The sequence below is a fragment of the Watersipora subatra genome, chromosome 7 (assembly GCF_963576615.1).
Source record: "Watersipora subatra chromosome 7, tzWatSuba1.1, whole genome shotgun sequence".
In the NCBI taxonomy this organism is placed as follows: domain Eukaryota; kingdom Metazoa; phylum Bryozoa; class Gymnolaemata; order Cheilostomatida; family Watersiporidae; genus Watersipora; species Watersipora subatra.
Genome location: NC_088714.1, coordinates 22710991 through 22731817, shown reverse-complemented (window position 1 = coordinate 22731817; position 20827 = coordinate 22710991). Strand labels below are relative to the sequence as shown.

Below are 20827 nucleotides of genomic sequence, written 5' to 3'. Positions count from 1 at the left end.
ACCGCCATCGCGAAAGTGCCGTAGATGAGCATCTCTTTAATTCGATGACGTACTCAACTATTGTGGTTATCGTTTTGACACGTGATGTTATCACATTAAATAGAAGGCAAATAAAAGGCTCAATATAAAACGTCTCGTAGCACTAGTTTATGACAAACACTTTGGGTTCTATCAGAAAGCCTTTATCAAATATAGTTGCTCGCTACTTTACAGTTTCAGCTTGGTAAATCGTCTTGTCGTAATCTGATCATGTGACCTATACTTTCTCCCAAACAGCGTGAACAAATTCTGCAGCATTTTTTGACTATCACAGAAAATTAAATAAATTTTTACGGTAGGTTTTGAGATATTAGTGCTCAAAATGACAGCATCACTAGGATGATGAAATGAAGGCGTAAGGACAATAGACAGTTTTATAAAAAGCAAGAGATATATTTGTGAAAATATTTCAACGAATGAAGTTGCCTGAAAGTATGAACAGAAGCCATTGTGTTCAGTTACGTCCCATTTAAAACGTTTTGGAAAGAAATTCTAATCTAAAGCGTTTTTGAAACGGTTGCGATTAACTGATCGTTTTTGAAGTTTTAAGAGCTTGTAATTACATTTCCACATATTTTGCACCTACAGCACAGCCGAGTAAAACATGGTCAATCTTTTGATACCAAATAACTGTAATGTGAATTTTGTTGCAAGTCAACCCTTAAAGTGATTTTTTGTTTTAAGACATTTTGACCAAATATATAACCACTGCAGAGAGAACAACAATTTTTAGCACATTTCAACAAATGCTTGAGGTAAGAAAAAATTTAAATATTTTTATTCGATGCAACACAGTACCATAGATAATGATTTGTGTTCAACTTTAATATAATAGACTTGCTTTCTTTCAGTTGTGCAAAATTGCTACAATTTTAATTCACAGCTTTTATGATTATCCTCAAAAACTTTAGATTTAAGTTAAACTATTTTTATGTTTTATTCTTTTTCTCCAGCCTTTAATTTTACTCACTAGAATGTAGCATTTCAATAAATTTTCAAAGATCAACATATTGCCCTTGGTCAACATAAAGTTATTTCTTACTAGTTATTTCTAATATATAAGAAAATTGCTCATCCGACTTGTGTAATAGAAGGGAATTTTTTTAAACAGTAGCAACAAAAGCAGGCTTGTTTTTAGTAAATGAAAGTTATTGTTTTTTGGCAAAAAAACTCTAAAAACACACCAGCTTGCTGTTCATTGGCTAAGGTACTTTTATTATTAATTGAACAGTATAGGAGAGCAATCAATTTATAGTTGATCATCTCAGTCATTCGCTGTTACTGATCAGCAGGCTATAGTTTGTTTTTCATCACTTTTAAGGTAAAGTGGATGTTTTGCTATTTTTACATAACCATGATCCTATAGCTTCATTTATGGCTACAGAAAGGGTTGCATGCAATTGCTAAAATCTGAAGTCAAGAGTCCGTCAAATCCTTCGGTTTGACTCTTTAAACTTCTCAAGTGACAAGGTGAAAGTGACTTTTTCAGATTCATGAATCCTGGAACAAGACAAATGTCTGACATAAACGAAGAGCTCACTATAACAATGTTACTTTTATGGCACTTTCACAATGTTTTCATAATGTAAAATACCAAACATTCAGTAGTTGTCCACTCATGCGGCTTGTGTGCCGTACATATAGCCTTACCACAACTTGTACCATGCACATTCTTTGGCTCCTCAGATTATTTACACATGTAAAGACATCAATAGATTTTGCTGCCCTTTTTGAGTCATTTGCTTCTTGTATAAGAATCTCTAGAGCTATGTAGGTACCTGTCCTGCCTACTCCTGCACTAAAATATACACGCATCACAAACATAGTTTACCAAAGACTGCTTTTGAGTTAAACCAGAGTTAGGAGAGTGTTAAGGAAGAAGAATCTTTAGGATAAAAACATTTGACTCAATTTATTATCTAGGTCATAACATTTAGCCAGGGTGGGATAATTACTATTTATTTGTAGGCGTTTTCAACAACATTTACCATTAGAGTAATAGCACCAGAACCATGTTTAGAAGCTAGGAAATTAAGTTTTAGTTCAAAAATCTTTACTTCAATAAGAGCCAGTTCCATCCTTCATCCGCTGACTTGAAAGTTACAAAAACATGCATCACACAATAATTGAACTTTGATGCATAGCTTAGCAGCCAGGCACACTATCAACTGCGCTACCCTACAACCTTGCTGCGGTGCTAAATAATTGTGCCATACTTATTACACATGAGAATCTCTAAAGAATACACTCTCTAAAGAATGCCGAGCATCGACAACCGTCTTTCACATGTGAACTATCTCGGCGATAGTAATTCTTGGTCGCGGGTGGCGTGATTTATTCATATATGTTTATGGCAGTCGCTGCAGGGCTAGTTTTAAATTGCAAGACGCAAAAAAAAAACGTTTTTTCACGAAAATTTAAGAAAATAAACGCGATCGCTACATCACAGAGTATTTCCTGATGCAAACGGGATGGGTTTGCGATAGTGTGAACATCGTTATCATCAACCATCACCGAAGTTTTGTGGCATCAACGCCGAGATATGGTGATATAGTGTGAACCAGCCTTAACAACATTGGTTAAAGCAGCATGGTTAGTGTGAATACTTCTTTATTCTAAATAGAATACCTGCAGTGTACAATGATTGGGGCAGCACTTGCGGCTGATTCTTGCTTTACTCTAGCTCGAAAACTCAAGAGACCTACTGGCGATGGGACATCATGGTCGTACCACTCTGTATAGTGACACAGCGTCACTGTTCCTACTTCCTGCATTTACAAGCAACACAATTGTACACCTTTCTTTGCATTCCAAATCAATCCTACATTGCATAACCAACATCTACTGCAAATTTACAAACTACTATATGTTACCATAGAGTCTGTAATAGAAGGAGAAAGTTTGCTGTATTGAGTTATCAGCTGACATATGTCAGAAATTAATTCATAAAAAATTCTGACTATTTTTAATGCTTTCAGATTCTCGGTGCTTACCAATTTAGATCTGGCGTAAAAAACTTATCGACGAATGAAAATGTGTTGAAAGCGTTTACTAACGTCGATGTATGCCCAAATACTTGCATTTATCTTCTAAACTCCAATTTCAATGATATTTCATCAACACAATAATTTCTCTAATGATTTAAAGATAAATTCAATAGAAAATTATTTTACATTAGCTAAATATGTCTGCTATACCACAATTTGCCAGTTATCATAGCAGTCAAACATTAGCTATTGATATCGTTCTCACTTCAAAGGTTTAAATATGCATCAATAAACATAGTTATTTACTGCCAATGAGGCTTGTAATATTCAGTGCAAAACCTACCCTAGTTCTTTAGGAATTGAAACAACACACTTCTAACTCTTAAAAAAATTTAAGGAGCACTATTATCCAGTAGAACCTCTACTTACAAAAGTAATTCGCTTAGGATGCTGTTTTTATAAGTAAAAACATTTTTAAATAAAATTCAATTTTTTCATATAAATACCCTAATCTCTCCCAGCATTCACAAGACTCAGATACAGCTTTTTTATAAATAATCTTTCCTGTTAAAACCTGTAACAAATATATTTTATAATTATATTACAACATACTAGATAAAAGATTATTCATCGAAAATAATTGGGGAAATAACAAAGAAATACTTTGAATGGTAAGTTTGTGTACCTTTGGCGTTGATCAACTAGATCAGATTAAAAGAAGAAGGCAGGAAAATGGAGGATGGTGGTCAGAAGAAATTGTTTATGTTCGTTGCCTTGTTGCCTTGGTTTTGTTTTGCCAGGAATTTTTTTTTTAAAACATACATAAAAACAATTATTTACATTGGTGTGAACTATAAAACTAGCATGCAGGACAAACGGACCTCAATTTGCTAGTAACAAACTTTGTCCCACCGTGCATGCAATACAAGATAACTCCAATTTGCACAATGAGTAAAAATAAAACACTTTTTGTTTACTGACTATTGCTGGCTAAAGAAGATGAGTGAGACACAAATCCAATGAAAGAAGCAATCAAACAGCCCCAAAGATGAAAAGCCTGTCAGACTTTTGTATTTAGAAATATCTTTTGTAAGTCAAAGCAAAAGTTTTACCAAAGGGTGTTTCTCGCTTCGAAAATTTCATATGTATAGACTTTCGTGAGAAGAGGTTTCACTGTATTATTATTCATCAAAGACACATATCTAAACTAAATTGCATTTCAGAAACTAGCTGACTTTTTTGCTATCAACTGTTTGGTTTATTCGCTCAAGTATTACTACGCCAGTAAATGGATCAAATTTCTCGTTAAACAAAAAATAAGCTGCCATGAAATGCATTCTATTTTACATCATTTGTAAGCAGCTGTTTTTCATATAGGATCTAGGGTAGCACTAATTCTCAAAAAAATGTCATGTACTCATTCTCAGACTCTGAAAAGGTATGACTCATTTGCGCGTAAATAAGAACCTGCTTACAATGTCAAAACGTTGTCTTAATGTAAAATTTGTGCATTGATTACCTCGAAAAATATTGTGCGTTGCACATCTATCAAAATCTTTTAAAGCTACAAGGAGTGAATTTGCTATTTCCTTTTCATTGATTTATAGTATCACTTACGTTTCCTATTGCATACTTCATCTTGCGTACCACATAAGAAGAAAACTGCGTGGTCTCAATAAGAGTAACCAAGAAATCTCCAAACTTAGTGCTGCCACTCTCAGGCCAGTATCTTGAACACTTGTTCTACAGAAGGATTAATTTTAGCATCAACAAAACCTCCATGGTTAAAGGAAGGGAGTTAAGTAGTTAATACTTATACCTAAAACATTACCCGTTTAGTTAAAACTAAACGGGTCAGGTTTTAGGCGGTTCAGTCATGGTTCAGAAGTTAGGGCTGTGACTTGTGATCAGTTGGTATCTGGTTGAAGTCACACAAGGACCATTAGTGGTGTTATCAAAGGCAACATGCTGCAGTTTTTCCTGTTCCATCTCTGTACAAAGTCTGTAGCCACACATACAAAGCCCGAGGTGATTTTCTCATACAAATAGCAGACTGATAAATCTATGAGGTTCATTCGGTAAACACTGTAAGTAATTGATAGTCCTGCAACTTGCCATTTTTCCTAGAGAGTTTAGAGTTTATTTCGTAAACTGAGTATTTGTTTACAAATTTTAGAGAGTACAAGCAAATAGTAATTAAAAAGGACATTATAGCTAGGAAGCAAAGTTTTACAACTACCAAGAAAGCTGCTATTCATCCAGTTTCAAGACACAGATGTTCAGTCTACACTTGTTGATATAAAAACAAAAAAGTGAGCCATGTGTGAGTCTGATTTAGATGATAATAAAACTGACTTGAATTTACTGAATCAAGCATCTTAGTTTATATTTTCAATTTTGTACTTTTTTGCTAATACATACCTTTCCATTTTCAATAAGGTTGGTGAGCATGACAATCACTGTTGCTTTGGTGGTTTGAATTGTTCTCCACATGTCTACGATTGTAGCATCAAAAGGACCTGTTGGGCAAGCAAACTATTAGATCTAGTATTGTAAATTGTTTTAAAAGCTTTTACAAGGAGGCTTTTACTTTGTTGCACATGAATTAAACAGCAAATAAATTCAAATTGATTTTATTTAAACTATCAGCATATAATCTTTTGAGAGCTACGCACCTTGAGCTGCGATAAATTTCTTTCTGCCTTGATAATCCTGTAACAAGCGATGGCATGTGTAGTTTATGTCATTGCCCTTTTGAACTCTAATTTTATAACTTTTAGAGCTAGTTGGCAGTATCAAATCATTCCTGACAAAAATTTCATTTGCAAACCGCAGTTAAGTCACATGTCATATTGACTAAAGCTTTGATGATTGAACTTAATCAATTTGTACTATACTCAAGGCAGCTGATTGACAAATAATAATCAAGTAACAAGGATTTTTCAAATATTCTATAGTTGTAGTTTGTCAGCAATCTCATGTGACAACTCATTCACAAACACTCTAAATTGCTAATAATTACTTTTGTATAATTTTCATGCGACAAGCATTATGTTTATCAGTTGGTGCTATTTAATAAATTTCAGCCCCAAGGCTGAACGAACAACACTTTGAACTTGCAAGCATGAATAAGTGTCTATGCACAAAGCAATGTTTTAGGACATTTGGTGGTAAAAGCAGAATTTCAATATCAACAAAGATGAACTTCCACAAAATTTCAATAGGGTTTATCAGAAAACATCGGTATTCCTTTATCATTTGCAATTGTTTTTTATGTTTCAGGACATCCGACTGTCACTATAAATCAAGATTAAAATTGATAAAACTTGATCGAGGTTAGAACATTCCGAATAAAAATATTTGCAAAATGACAACACTAGTTGCTATCGTTGCTATAGTGTATATTGGTTGTTGCATTCATGTTCCAGCATTACGCATTTCTGTCTCGTTAGTCTCTTTGTAACTATAAGTGTCATATTGGCATTTCCATTTTATCTGAGTGATCAAGCTATGTTGATTTTAATTATGAAATGTCCCTGGCAGTCAGATCGCTTCAAAAATCAAAACCAATCTTAAATCATAGAAAATACTAATACTTTTTGATAAAATCTGCTAAAGTTTGGTGCTACCTGATTGTCATCTTTTAGGATCATCAAAAGCTCCAACAAACAATTGGAAAAACTGATTGCACAAAAATTCAGGTGCATGTGACTGAGAGCCGAGCATGTTAGAGAACTTTACCTTGATGTAAGAAGCATTTACATAGTCACTTGGGTGGGTGTCCGATACATTGAGTTTTACTCTTGTTGTGTTGACTAAAACATACACAAAATAGTTTTTTTATGTGTAAAAATACATTATTTTTATGACGTTAAAATATTGTATTACTACATTATTTTTATAGTTTTCTTTTTCTAATTAAAAATTATTACTTATTAGGTTAGCATTCGCACAAATATTTTAAAAGTAAGCTATTTTTAAACAGTTTCCTGATAGCTGATATTTTTCACATTCAAACACGAGTACTTATGAACTTTAAGAAATAAATATATAAAATATATATTATTTTATATATTTTGAAAATATATAAAATAAAAAAAATTTTTTATTATATTTTTCTTTTATATAAATTTCCTTAAAACTTCTGTTTGTACTCTTTATTAACTTTATCAATTGTGAATGATACCGTTTTGCTGTTTCATGTACTTTTGCTCAAAAATTGTGTACAAATTATTTGCTAGTGTATAGATTTACATGAGGCTTATTTAATAAATATTAATACTATAATACTAAATATTAATTTGCACTTACAAGCTGTGATATTTTTAAAGCGATTTTTCTTTGCATTTTCATGTGTTCTTCCTTCACCGTGTGGTAGCTGTGGATTACCTAGTGTCTACAAATAGTAATAAAACAAACAATCTTATACTAAATTTTAGAGAGCTACAAAACACATCATCTGTGTTTATCACAAGTAATTGGTACAACTAAAAGTGGTTTCAGATTCTCAAGAAGAAGGCATGTTCCTAGCATAAACACATGAGCTTGAGTTTAACTGTTTAAGGAGATCAGGAGGTTTTGGGAGGATTGGAGTATGTGATAGCAAGCAAGAAGCGATTAAGTCTTCATTGACAATAAGATAACTTCAAAAATAATCCGTAAGCTTGTTCAATGTCTAGATGTCATATGATTATTTAAAATACTCTAAAATCTTGTTCATTGGTTGATTACTTAAAACTATCATAGCTGAGCTCTCACAATATAACAGAAAGGTTTAGTAGACGCAAAATAATTTGTTATTTTATTTGCTCAAAGGTTAATAAAACAATTACGATGTAAATAGTTTTGGTTAAAGCTATGTATGGAAGATAATTCTTAATTTATGTGTACACATAGGCTTTAGCAACTGCTCATCAGTTGCTCCCAGGAATTAACAAAGAGTATGCATACAGAGTCTTACTGAGTGTTAATATTCTTGCATTATTAATGCATGTGGCAATTCTGTATTTTTCCACCAATCACAGAATAACGAAACAAAAATTCATTAATATGTGATTTCTAGATAAATATTTTAATTACTTTGAACTCATCTCTAAAAGGATGGTTAGGGGAATTTCTCTTCTCTTCATGTACTCTCTCATAAAGTTGATCTACTAGAATTCTGGTAGAGTTTTCATATGTTGGTTCAGTTGAAACAGGTGTCACTGTTGGCTGTGAAAGGTTTTCTCCATTTTCTGCTGTTTGGTGAATGTCCAGCATAGTAGAATTAGAAGCTCCTTAAAATTCATAAAAAGAAAGTTTTTTCAAGCAGAAGACGCCGAATGAAACAAACCTAATCATAACTAAACAAAATCAAGCAAAAACATGTTCAGTAATCTAACGGTAAATATTTATTTTAACAATGGCTTCTGTTGCTTAATTTTTTCAATAATATTCTTATATGTTTTTAAAGTTGTTTAGTCAAAAATGCAATTAGAATAACACTTAAAAAGGTTCACCAGAGCATCAATTTATTGAGATATGATAAAGTGTCACCTATAGATGCCAATTTCGGCAGCGGTAACTATCATTTCTGTTATAATGTCAAGGATATAGTATAATGATGCAAAGGTTCATAGGCAGTAAGAGCTCCTATATGTAATACTCTTTGAGTACTTCTATATTTTTATTATATTTCATAGTAATTAGTAGTCAGTCAGCCATGAAATAGTAAAGTAACTGTACCTTTGTTGAGGTCGCCAAACTTCAGTGATAGCGATTCTCTAAATCTACAATAAGTTAAATAACTTTTAAACTCTTTGTATGCTCTTAAACAGTACACAAAAAAGTGCAAATCTTGTTTTCGTTCAATTCTCACAGAAGTCCTCTTTCCTCTCAAAGATCATAACACATGGCTTTAGGCACCATCTTTTCTTTTCAACAAGACAATAGCAGATAGATACACGTGAGAAGAAAATTTCATTGTTGTGGCATCAAATTTTGTGCAATTGAAAACTTCCTTAAACATGTGTAAATGAAAATTAAACTACAAAAATGTTTTGACTAGTATTATTATCTCTATTTCTTCAAATATATGGTTAATGGTATTGAGAAATTTAGAGCTTGCAAATTTGAAGTTAGATAAAGGATTACCTTTCGAGTATTCTCCTTCGATGTAAAGCTATGAGAAGAATGACTACAGCTGGCAGCACTATCAAGGGAACCAGAACAGCAGCAGCTATCTCCCCTTTTGACAATCCACTTGTTGGTTGTGTTGATACTGCTGTATAGATATGGGTAGTTGTTACTGATTGATTATCAATAGAAAAAATTAGCATCACAAACTATCTCAGAGACTATGGTTGAGACAAAATAAATTATTGATGAACTTGTAACCTTTTAAAGCATTTATTTTTACTTTTTCAAAGAAAACAATAATTCAACAATTTGCAAGCTTATATAAGCACTAATTACGCAGTATTTAATTAAGGTAATTTTAACTACGCTTCAGCCTCCATTTCTAACAATATTCTTGTACGGTTTCAAAATGTAAACTTTAGTTTGACAAGATGGTGTTACAAAAAACTTGGTGATACCAGATTGAGTTGTGTACTGTGTTTTCCAAAGAATAACTTCTCCACCATCTGTTAGTAGTAGATAGATTGTTAGATCATAGGTTTGTCCACGCTCCAGTTTCAGAAAGAACTCATAAACATCACTAGTCAGACCTTCATATTTACTGTCATAGCTAGAGTAGTTGAGTTTAATTCCTTTAGCGCAATCATCATCCTGCAATGAGATACTGACTTTGCTATTTGCTGCTGCCAAAAAGGCTTCCAAATTTTCATATCTTGTTTTGTTTTCATTTAAACATAACAGACAGTAATAAATTCAAAATGTCGAAAATTAGCTTCGAACGTGTTTAAATTGTAACTTGAATTCAACAAACTTTTTAGGAGCCTTCTCACCATATTTTTAAATTTGGTGTTGAATTCAATTCTAAATTCGAGTTCAATTTTAAATGTTTCACTTCTAATACAGCATGTAAACAATTTAAACAGTTATAAGCAATAAAGTTTACTATATCTATAGCTTTTAATACAAAAAAAAGCTCAAAAAATCTCTACAGGGATTCAGCAGAAAAAACTTTAAAAAAATTGTAACGATCTATTTTACCTGAAATGAATAGATTAGGGTAACATTGACTTGAGAATTTGAGTCGTCACTCTCAACAGGGGATTCTGTGATATTTGCATTTTCGGCATTATTTCTTCCTAAAAAGAATGCACACAAATTACAAATTTATAGAATATTTCAATCCCTGTCATAATTTTTGAGTAACGGTAAAAATTCTAGCAGAGAGTTGGTAGCTACTTTATGTACCTACATCTAAATTTGCAAAGATGATTGTATTTATTATTCATCAACTGCACGTCAGCAACTAAATTGAATGGAGAACAAGACTATTAAAGCTACCAAATTGTAAACTGAAACTTTATTTTTAGAGCAATAAAAACTAAACAGCAGTCAACACAATTGCTGGGTTTCATGCTTTGAATTGATCCAGAGTTTCTTCCACACGGAATCATTGAAACAGTAAAATCAAAATGGATTCGATACCATTTCCCTTGGCAAAATTTGTGCAAATGCCTTCGCAGTGAGGCTATAATTGTTCAGCGACACAGAAATGCTTGCAGCGAATGGATTCAAATCAATAATATCCAGTTAAGTTCTCCTTAGCAGAGGTGAAAAGGTTCAGCGTATTTCATCACACTACCACGCGGGGATATTCTAACTACTATTACCAATGATAGACTGCTCATACGACATAAATTGCTTATAAGACAGAGATGAGATAATTACCTTTTTATTTATTGTAGTACTTTATTCATTAAATAGCTGAACCTCCCAATTGTACAGATTCTCACTGTGCTGATGCCGACCTCTTTCTAGGCTTAACTCTTCTAGCATGAAAAAAGTTTTTTTTGCTAAAAGCCGTTGTCGTTCATGCAACCTTTTGAAGTAATAACTGCATAGTAAGTAGTAAATTCTGTAGCTGTTTTGCAATATAGAGAGATATTAATATTTTTAATAATAAAAAGATTAAGATCAGGGGTCCTGGCTGAGTTAGTGCAACAAGTGTACAAAGCGTGCATTAAAAAGTGACCGTGTTCCAAAAGCTAGTCCAATTTAGCAAGTTCTATTTTGAGAAGTACGCCACTAGTCATTGAAAAATTGATAAAGTCTAACTCCAAATCATTCTAAACAGTATAGGGTTCGAATTCGTTGGCAGAGGTCTACTTCGAATTCATTCTAATCGTGGAAACCCAGTGAAAGTTTTACTGTTTTCGCTTTGACAGTTTTTAATTATTATTAAAAATTGCAGATTTTAGATCATTTTAATCACATTCATTTTTAAATTTTTATTCATATTTGTAAAAAACCTAACTAAACAATTATAATTTTTAATTAGTTGCTCAATTATGCATCGACTGCTGTGTTGGACTGACTCAATTTTTAATTTTTATTTTTACCTGTACAAAATGCCACGCTCGCATCAGAGAGCTTATCCTCCAGTTCCTCTTTACCATTAAAGTTTCTAGCAATCTGCACAGCTGCATGGTAAGTTCTGGTAGTATTGGGTAGAGTGAGCAGAACCAATTCAGAAATCACAGGCACTAAGTTGTTATAGCATGGCACAGTGTGCGACATGTTGGCATCTATTGAGCAAATGATTCTGTAACCAGCAACCACGACACTTTCTTCTGTCATCAGAGGCGGAGGCAGCTTTATAAAGACTTGACCATGATGTAAAGATTCATTGTAAAATGCTGTAGGCTGACCAATCAGAGATAAGTATTCTAAAATCACAGAGTTTGATCTATGTACTCATTGGTAATAATGATAGCTTATGAAATAAAGTTTTACTAATTCAATTAAAAATGTAGTGAGGAAAGTTTAATCCTAAATTTATTAAATTTTTTATTTTGAGAATACAATATTATATCCTGGCATTTTCTTTTTTGTCAGAGGCTCAGAAAGTCTGCAAAAAATGTTTTGGCACCAATGATTAGAATATTTTAAAAATGGGCAAAAAAGTTGTTAAATTTTGAGAGCAAAAATGTGTAAACATATGAAAACTCTTTTTCCCAATGTGGAAAAGTATATAATTGTATACTTTACTGCATTATCTTAGCTTGGTAATATGTATTTATTCCTTTTTATTAGACTAACCAAACTGTTGCAAATTATTTCAAGTTTTTGTGTAACAACTGATTTAAAACCAAATCTTGTAGTGCTTGCCTATCTTATCCATGCTTACACAATGACTAGTCATGTTTTGAATGAATTATGGAACTATGCCTAACTTGATAATAGTAGCTAGTAAGGTGTGGTATTGCACATAGTGTAGTTTTAACTTAGCTCATGTTTTTATGTTTTAGACTTTTAAAGAATTATTTTTAAAGTTATATTCAAATACGCAGATATAAGATTGTGGCCAATAATGGAAGTGCTGGTTAAAATAAACCCTAACACACTATAATGAACTTACGTCCCTGTAAAGTTTATAACAAGATGCTTACTGTAATTTTAAATTGTTTGTAGTGCGATACCAAGAGCATAGATTACTGTTCTGGTTAACTTACCTGAAATATAAGCTCTAAGGGCAGGTGTAGCTTTACGAGGTGTTCCAAAGCTGTATGGAAACTTCTCTCCAACTACATAATCTTTTTTAGATTCAAGAATTGTTATTGTAGCATTAGCTCTTCCTTTTTTGGGATCAATGGAGACTAAACTGCTCCTGCTGCAACCATCAACTAGTTTTCCGATCACTGCAAGTATGTCATTTTTCTTTACTCTGACACTTTGGTTCTGCAGAAATTGAAATCTGACTCCATCTGATAATGTATCCTCAGGCAATAAAGTTGTTGAAGAAATGAGTTTGTAATCAGTTGGACCAACTTGTCTCCAGATAGTAGCATTATTTGGGCAGGAACCAGAGTCAACAGTATTTAGATAGTACTGCCATGCTACTAGATATCCACTAACTGGTACTCGGATGTCAGTAAATAAATGAGGAAGGTTTCCAATTATTCCCTGGTACTTTATTTCAGCTGATGTTTTAGCTGTTGATGATTCTACAAACAGATTTTTAAACTAATAATAGTATTTTAGAGTGGTCATTACTGAATTCAGTACTGAAAGAAGTTTTTTAAGTTACTACTCAGATTACTAGCAAGAATTTAGAAAATATGTTGGACTTTTGTTACAGACTAACACAGCAGCTATGCATGCTGATGCTTATCATTGATGTTAGAGTTGTTGTGTACAGCACATGCTTTTAATAGTATAACTACTCATAACAACAAAATATTAATTGTTTACTTTGCTTATCGTTACTCTCTTCTCATTGGTTCATTTCATCAGCAATAGGAATGTTTTGGATTTTAACTGGATTTGAACTCCGAACCTGTAGTTCTGCAGAAACTAGCACTAACCACTACATCAAACGGCTTACTTGCGATACAACAGAATAATTCACATAGTTTCATTTGTAGCTAGCATCATTTGTAAGCTACGAATGAGTGGCAGAGTTAATGTTTTGCTGAGATAGCATTTAGCATGAAACCATACCAGAAGAAAAATATGGCCGCATAAATGAAGAAAAATGCTTAAAATCGCATAATCAACAGGTCTATTGTAATCAGTACAGAGCTGTAGTAGGCACTACAGCCGTTGCAGTATGAATTACACAGAAATAATTACAGCGCACAGAAATAAACCATACACTATCATTTAAAAATTAGAATGTTAGATGTATTTGCTGATTAAAAATAAAATTTTTATGCAAAAACTTTTGTCATTACCCATGCAACCCCTGGCACTCAGCTAGTAAATATTAAAAATAGTCTTTAAAATTAAATCAGAGCACCTAACTTCATGTAAAGCAGCATAAAGAACAAGTCAACACGCTTACTAAACATGCTTCACTACTTACATCTGGTCTAACTGTGAAGACAAAAAATCTGTCTCATGTAACCAGAGATGGAAGCAATGACGCACCATTTCCTAATAACCTAGTTTTTATAAATTTAAAGTGAAGCTGCATAAGCAAATGTTTTCGGGTCCAAAAAGCTTTGGAAGGAAAACTGGAGTAATTTTGCAGGTGCATTTATTGCGATATATTTTAGAATGACAGTGCACTTTTGCTACTATGTTAATGGCATGCTTAATTGTTACTAGCAAAGTAGTTTCTCATGATGCTGAGTTTGTTAGTTCTTCCCGCTTTTGAAAACAGCGCAATTTGCAACTGGCAAGAGCAGTCAGCTAATAAAATGTGAACAATGTTAGAGCACTCTACCTAAACACTAACATAATAGTTGTATTGCCAATAACATCGAAATCATGCAAAAGACATATTTATGCACACAAAAGGTTGTCAAATAAGCCCTGAAATTATTTTAGAGTTGTCTGCTTCTTTACACAAGCATTTTTGATAAGTTTGAAAAGTTTTACTTTAGTTTTTGCGCAACGTACTCGAGTGAGTCAGAAAATGCAGCGCAAAATATAGCATGCCTTTTATGTAAATATTCAAAAGTTGCATAGCCAAAGAGAGCAAAGAATTCGCACCTCTGTGTTCAAGATTAGGTACAACAACTGAAAATCCTCATTTAAAAAGCATTAAAGGACTTACACTGTGAACACGTTTTGTACCTAGATACTAAAAAGGCCCCCTAGATACCCCCCCCTCCCGAGACAAATGAACATGAAGTAGTTGAAAGTCAATCATAGCATCTAAAACAACATTACTAAAATATTATACCCTATCACAAAATTGGTTAGTACAACATTACTAACCAATATTGTAATATTGGTTACTATTATTTATGTTTTTACTATAAAATATATATAATACTAACCAAGTTAGAGCTATGCTCTCTTAACAGACCAAATGAGTTGTCTTCCAATAAAAATAATAATCCACTGGTGGGCATGCGCAATACTTAAAGATCAGGGAACTTATATCAGTACATTGCTACTACCTGATATCTGAGGCCTAGGTGTGTGGCCTGACACTAGATTCTTATGAAACAGCATTGTTGTCAAAATAAGTATTTGCATTTCTAAATTGAAACAATAATTATATACAAATGATTCACCATGATGATGTTTTGTGCAGGCATTTTTCACAAATCAAGTTTCACAAATTTCGCAGATGCAGTAACTCATTTTACAATCGAATAAACTTTAGTAATTGTTATCACTTTTAAGCTACCTAACGACTTTATGTATTTTCAAAGTTCTGATATTTATATTGAACAGGAAGTGTTAAAAAATGAACACTAGAACTGACAAATTTCATTAACCATAAGAAGCTTGAAAGGTCAAGACTGAACCTGGAAGGGCTCCAATCTCTAGGTTGGTAAAATAACTTAATAGACATCGCATGCAAAAATGTCCAATAAAATAATATTCTGTCATGCATGATTAACCTCTTGGCAGCTACTATTTAGTAAAAATAAACATGTTCAGGACAGCTTAATACTTAGACACAACAAGCCTATAGCAATTACTTTATGACTTGGTGACTATAATTTTATGACTGTAACCATATGCTTCATATACATGCCATGTTTGTTTTATACTAACCATATTTTTGCTCGAATTACTGTTACTATTGTTACTGATGCTGGATGTATTGAGTGAAGCTATGTATTACCATGTTGAGAGCAGATCATGGTAATATTAGGATAATTTTAATATTAGGGTAATTTCATAATAATATTGTTAGCAGGATGCAATTGAAAGGTCATGTACACCTTGAATGTGTTTTTATTTGCCATCCAACATAGCTTACTCGTATTCACACTAGTATAATTTTTTTAAGTAAAAATGTTTCTTCTTTATATTTCAGTAAAAAGCTGTTGGCCACTTCCTTTTCTTACATTTGTTTTTTCTCTATTGAAAATTTGTCTGAACACGGCAGTTACAGGAAGTAAATAAAGTTAGGAACTCCCCTAGTATTATGCAGTATGTAAGTAAATGGAAAGGAAGGCGCAGCCATTTTTGCTACTCTTAATAAAACATGGCACAGTTGACAAAACTTTAATTTTTTTTTCGTGATTTGAAACGAAAGATTGCAAGTACTGGTAGCGCATTAGGTGTATTGTTTGTCCGCACCCTTTAACTCATGTGTAGGTGAGGCGACATAAGGTTTAGGAGAAGTAAAAGTGAAAGGTTTAAATTAATTTATAATTTATGAAGGGAGAAGAGAAAGTGAGAATTAAAAGGATTAGAAAGTAGAGAAGGTGTAAAATAAATTGTGCTAGATTCACAGAACAGATTGTGTTGTGACTTTGTGGGTGAAGGAGTTCAGTTATTCAAAGCCTGATTTTGGCAAACATGATCTTAGAACATGAAAAAGACTTGTACAGAAAAGGAATTTATGTATCAAGAGTGCAGTTGAGAAAAAGGGCTGTGAAGGATATAATACCTATTACGAGGATAAGAGATAAGTTAGAGTTACTGAGAACTATTTGACATAGGAAGGCTGCCCAAAATGTTTATACAATAAGGCCTGTTTTAATTATGGCAGTTGATGGTTTGGGAGGTAGAGAAGTTATGACAGGAGTCGTGGTAGCAGCAGTAGACAAGGAGCTAGCTGTAATAGCAGTTATGAGATATGTGGCAGTCGAGATAGCAGTAGGATGAGATGCAGAGGCAGAGACCGCCCTTGGGATTAAAAGAGATTAGTGAAGTAGATCCAGAGGCCACAGTGCCCACAGGTATGCAAATAGGAATCGTAGTTATATGTGAAGCAGTTAAAATGTAAAAAGATGAACCGGAATAGACACAAATAGGCATGACGAGAAGTACAGTGACTGTGGAAGTTATACATATTTATTTCCTGAGAGCCGTGATGAAAAAGGGGACAGTAGCAGGAGCAAAAGTGTTAGACTTTTCGGATTAAGGAGTTTAGAGATATTTAGCCTACTAGGTTGTTATCGTCGAAACCCATTACTGTTAGGTTTATTTTTCATGTTTCAGATTTGAAAATGCAAAACCTGACAAATAGGTCTGACCATTAAGTCTAAGAATGTTGTTGCCAAAGGCTGCACAGCTTGAGAGTGGCTCAATGGTGGAGCCAAATGAATGTGAGTAGAGAAAGTGAAATAATAGAAATTTATAGTTCAAACTACTATTAGGACAACAGTGGAAAGATTAGTAGTCAAAAGATGACAGCTTTAGGCACCAGTGGAGTAAAAGAATTTACATGTATAGGGCTTAACAAGAAAAGCAGTGGGCAGAGTATCTGTCACTAGCACAAAGAACATGGTTATCTTTTAGACTAGTTTAGCGTGCTGCTAGTATGTTCCTTACAGGAAATAAGGAAAATTGGAGAATGAAGTGCTAGGCAAGGAAGCACAATCCAAGCCACTCAAGACGGTCAGAACAATTGATATCTAAAGTGGAAGAAGTTATGCTGAGGTTAGTGAGAGCTCTAAAGGCTGAATTAGACAATATCGCAGTCTTGTCAGTGTTGACCACACAATACCTTCGTGATTGCCTGTGATAATAATTTTTATACTAATACAAACATATTCACGTTTACACTACCAAAGCATAGAGTTTTTGTTATACAATGCAAAAGCAGTAAAATACTAGCCCCGCAGCAACTATAAAAAATGGATCAGACAGTTCATGATGGCCAATCATCATAGCCAAAGTTGTACACATTGCACAGGCTGTTGTGGAAGCTTGGCAAACTATGAGGAAAGTTTGACAGTTCCAACTTTTCCCAAAGTTTCTCGTTGCCTTGGCGATGCTTTCAGCTCATGATGCACATAATCAACAAATAATCGTCAAGAGGACAATGCCGACATATGATGAAGTAGTCTGAGCCAGCTTTAAGAAAGTAGCTAGACCTGTATCCGTAATGAGGAAGGGGGTCTCGATTTAGCTGAGGTCTCCAACAATGAAGTGTTGAACAAAGTTAGTTATGAGAGGAAGATAGCTGTGGTTTATAGAGGAGTTGCAAAAGGAGTGAGGGATTGATTGCACATAATTGTTACAGGTAATCATACTATAGTATAGCCCGTTGAATGGTATTGCAATGGGTTAGCGTACGTGTCTGTAGAAATAGAGGCTCCAAGTTCAAAGCCAGTGCTATGCGGAATTTTCGCTTCTAGATTTCAATTGCTATCACTAGACATAGAGATGACTGATCAACAAAAGACAAGCAAACCTGAAAAATTATATATATACACTGTATATATATAATATATATAATGTTATATATATATAATATATATACAATAACGATATATATATAATATATATATCGTTATTGTATGTTATCGTTATAGTTATCGTTCTCGTATGTTTCTTAATCTAACTATTTTCTATGCAGAAATTATTTAAAACTGCTAAAGAATTTTATTTTGTTTTTATGCTATCACGTTCTACATTCCAGCAGCAAGTGTTTCAATAAGCACTCATTTATTACAATGGGTAAAGCCAGTCGGAAGTTTTAGGTCAAACCATACATAGTCAAAACTTTTCGATTTGGGATAATATTTGATCTATGTGGACTTGCTTACCAGCTTGAATGAGTTACAGCCCCTAGAATGAGTGGTTGCTTATACAATTAGTACTACACTACGCAGGATTAGACAGCTACAGATTTTTACAAAACCTTCACAACTTGAGATAAAGTCACTAGGATGGGTAGTTGCTTACGCATGTATAATCACGGTATGCAAGATAAGACAACTACAAATTCTTATTAAACTCTCAACTTAAGAGCTGTGAAGTTAAAATAAAAGTTATAGAAGTTATAAAAATTAAAATAAGGAGTTTTTATTTGTGTAAGAATTTTGTACACAGTAAAAGACAACTACAAAATCTTACCAAACCCCTTTAATGTAAAATCCATTGTCAACCTCACTTTTGAAACTTTCTAATTAATTAAACATCTTTAATTACATTTTTGTGGCAACTTAATTTTTTGTCAAGTTTTTAGCCAAATCTTTGGTGTTTGCTATACAATTCGGCCTCAAGTGATGATAATAGTAATAGTAAAATTAATAATAATAATGATAAGTAATAATAATAAGTAGAAGACAGACTGTAAACACTATAAAGTTTGGTAGCCTCATAAGGAGGCTTCAGACAACACATGGTAACTCACCAAAGTATCAGCCGGAACGAGTTTGCTAAATGATCAGTGATGAAAACAGTGTTAGAAGAAAAATGAAGGTGAAGAAGCTATAAATTTGCACAGCTGAATTGGTGAGTTTTAAAAACAGAAATTAACTCGTTTGTTGGCTCAGATAACTTACCAAGGTACCAGCTAGGACGAGTGAAGTACTGCCAATTGCTAGTTTTGGGTGTCTCAGTCCCAGGATCTCCAACTCTTAAATTTTTTTGTTGGCAGTTTTTGTTATCAGATGATATATGAATATTAATGGATCGACATTCATCATCATTGCTTGCAGTTCTTAAACAGGTTGTCATACATCCTTGCAGATTAGTGACAGTAGTTGTAGCTAAAGTTCCATCTTTCACACGAGTCCCGTTTTCAGCTGTCCATGGAAGCCAAATTCCTGACAAAAATTAGCACTTAATTAGGCTTCTAATATTGTGCTATTTCAGCACTATATTTCCTATTGCTGCATTAATGCAGTTATACCTACTAATACTGCATTAGTGTTGTACATATACCTCTTCATACTATGTCTTTTAATACTTCGAGTTGCATGGAGCACAACGTCACAACAAGCTGCAAAATTTGTGCTTTCTCGTTGCTTTTTTAAATTTGAAAACATTCAGTAAAGCAACAGGTAATAAATCAAAATAGAGGAAAAACCATTTCTAATACACATACTAGTAGAGAAGAACAGATAGATGAATTGGACAGGCAGACTTCTGAAGAAGAAACAGGTGGAACAATCAAATCTAGCCAGCTGCCATACATTTTGTCCAAAATTAAATCTCTGCACAAAATAAAAAAATACACCAAACCGACTAAAACTGCCTATGATATTTTGGGTAAGCCTGAAAACCCACAGATAGTAATAAATTTTACTGCTGCTGGCTATGAATTTTTCAAACTCAATTAGGCAAGATTTACCTATTACCTAGCTATAAAGTCGAGTAAATCATCAAGGATACAGACCATTATGGTTTCTTTGTTCACTTCATTATTCCAGCATTGTATACTGCGAATTTAAGCTACACTACGAGTAGAATATGTGTGAACAAGCTTACAAATCTTGACATTCTCTTTCCCCACTATGAACAAATATTAACCACTCTCACAGAAGATCGAGAGAAGGCTTTTAATGATCAAACAAAAACAATGTGCATTGATGAGCTTTCAGCACTGACTTCATCCAATTCTTTCACATGTATTCAATCAGCGCTCATGTATATGTCTGCAATTAATCATGAAGCCTCATTGAGCGCATCAAACTCTACCTTGAAAAGAAATTTCCAGGAACATGTATTAACTACTCAAAATTGAGTAGTATAGAAGAATTCTTAGTCTCCAGAATTGCGGAACTGAAGCAAAAATTGACAAGATACAATCAACATCTATTTCTACATAGACTCTTAGGGCTAAATTCATCAACTATTCATCATGGTCATCAAATCAGTCTTGGATCTATAGCAGTCACCTATATCAGTCTTGGACTTTGCTACCATGCCTATCTTACCAAAATAAATTACAAGTAACTCTTATTGTTTTCACTAATTCAAATACCTCATGCTTGATTGTATTATCTTTCGCTTATGTATTTTGAAAATACCACAGGATA

The 20827-nt window shown here is 33.4% G+C and overlaps 1 protein-coding gene across 1 annotated transcript in view; it reads right to left on the bottom strand.

Annotated features, from left to right (window-relative positions):
- The window catches only part of LOC137400557 (receptor-type tyrosine-protein phosphatase alpha-like), a 43884-nt gene that overhangs the window by 14323 nt on the left and 8734 nt on the right, over window positions 1–20827 (bottom strand). The window contains exons 3-14 of the mRNA XM_068086883.1: window positions 12653–13144; window positions 11540–11866; window positions 10182–10279; window positions 9602–9794; window positions 8106–8302; window positions 7338–7422; window positions 6768–6841; window positions 5702–5738; window positions 5448–5545; window positions 4640–4769; window positions 2668–2803; window positions 1690–1837 (exon numbers count right to left, since the gene is read on the bottom strand). Coding sequence (XP_067942984.1) covers window positions 1690–1837; window positions 2668–2803; window positions 4640–4769; window positions 5448–5545; window positions 5702–5738; window positions 6768–6841; window positions 7338–7422; window positions 8106–8302; window positions 9602–9794; window positions 10182–10279; window positions 11540–11866; window positions 12653–13144 — 2015 coding nt within the window. The remainder of the gene's footprint in view (window positions 1–1689; window positions 1838–2667; window positions 2804–4639; window positions 4770–5447; window positions 5546–5701; window positions 5739–6767; window positions 6842–7337; window positions 7423–8105; window positions 8303–9601; window positions 9795–10181; window positions 10280–11539; window positions 11867–12652; window positions 13145–20827) is intronic.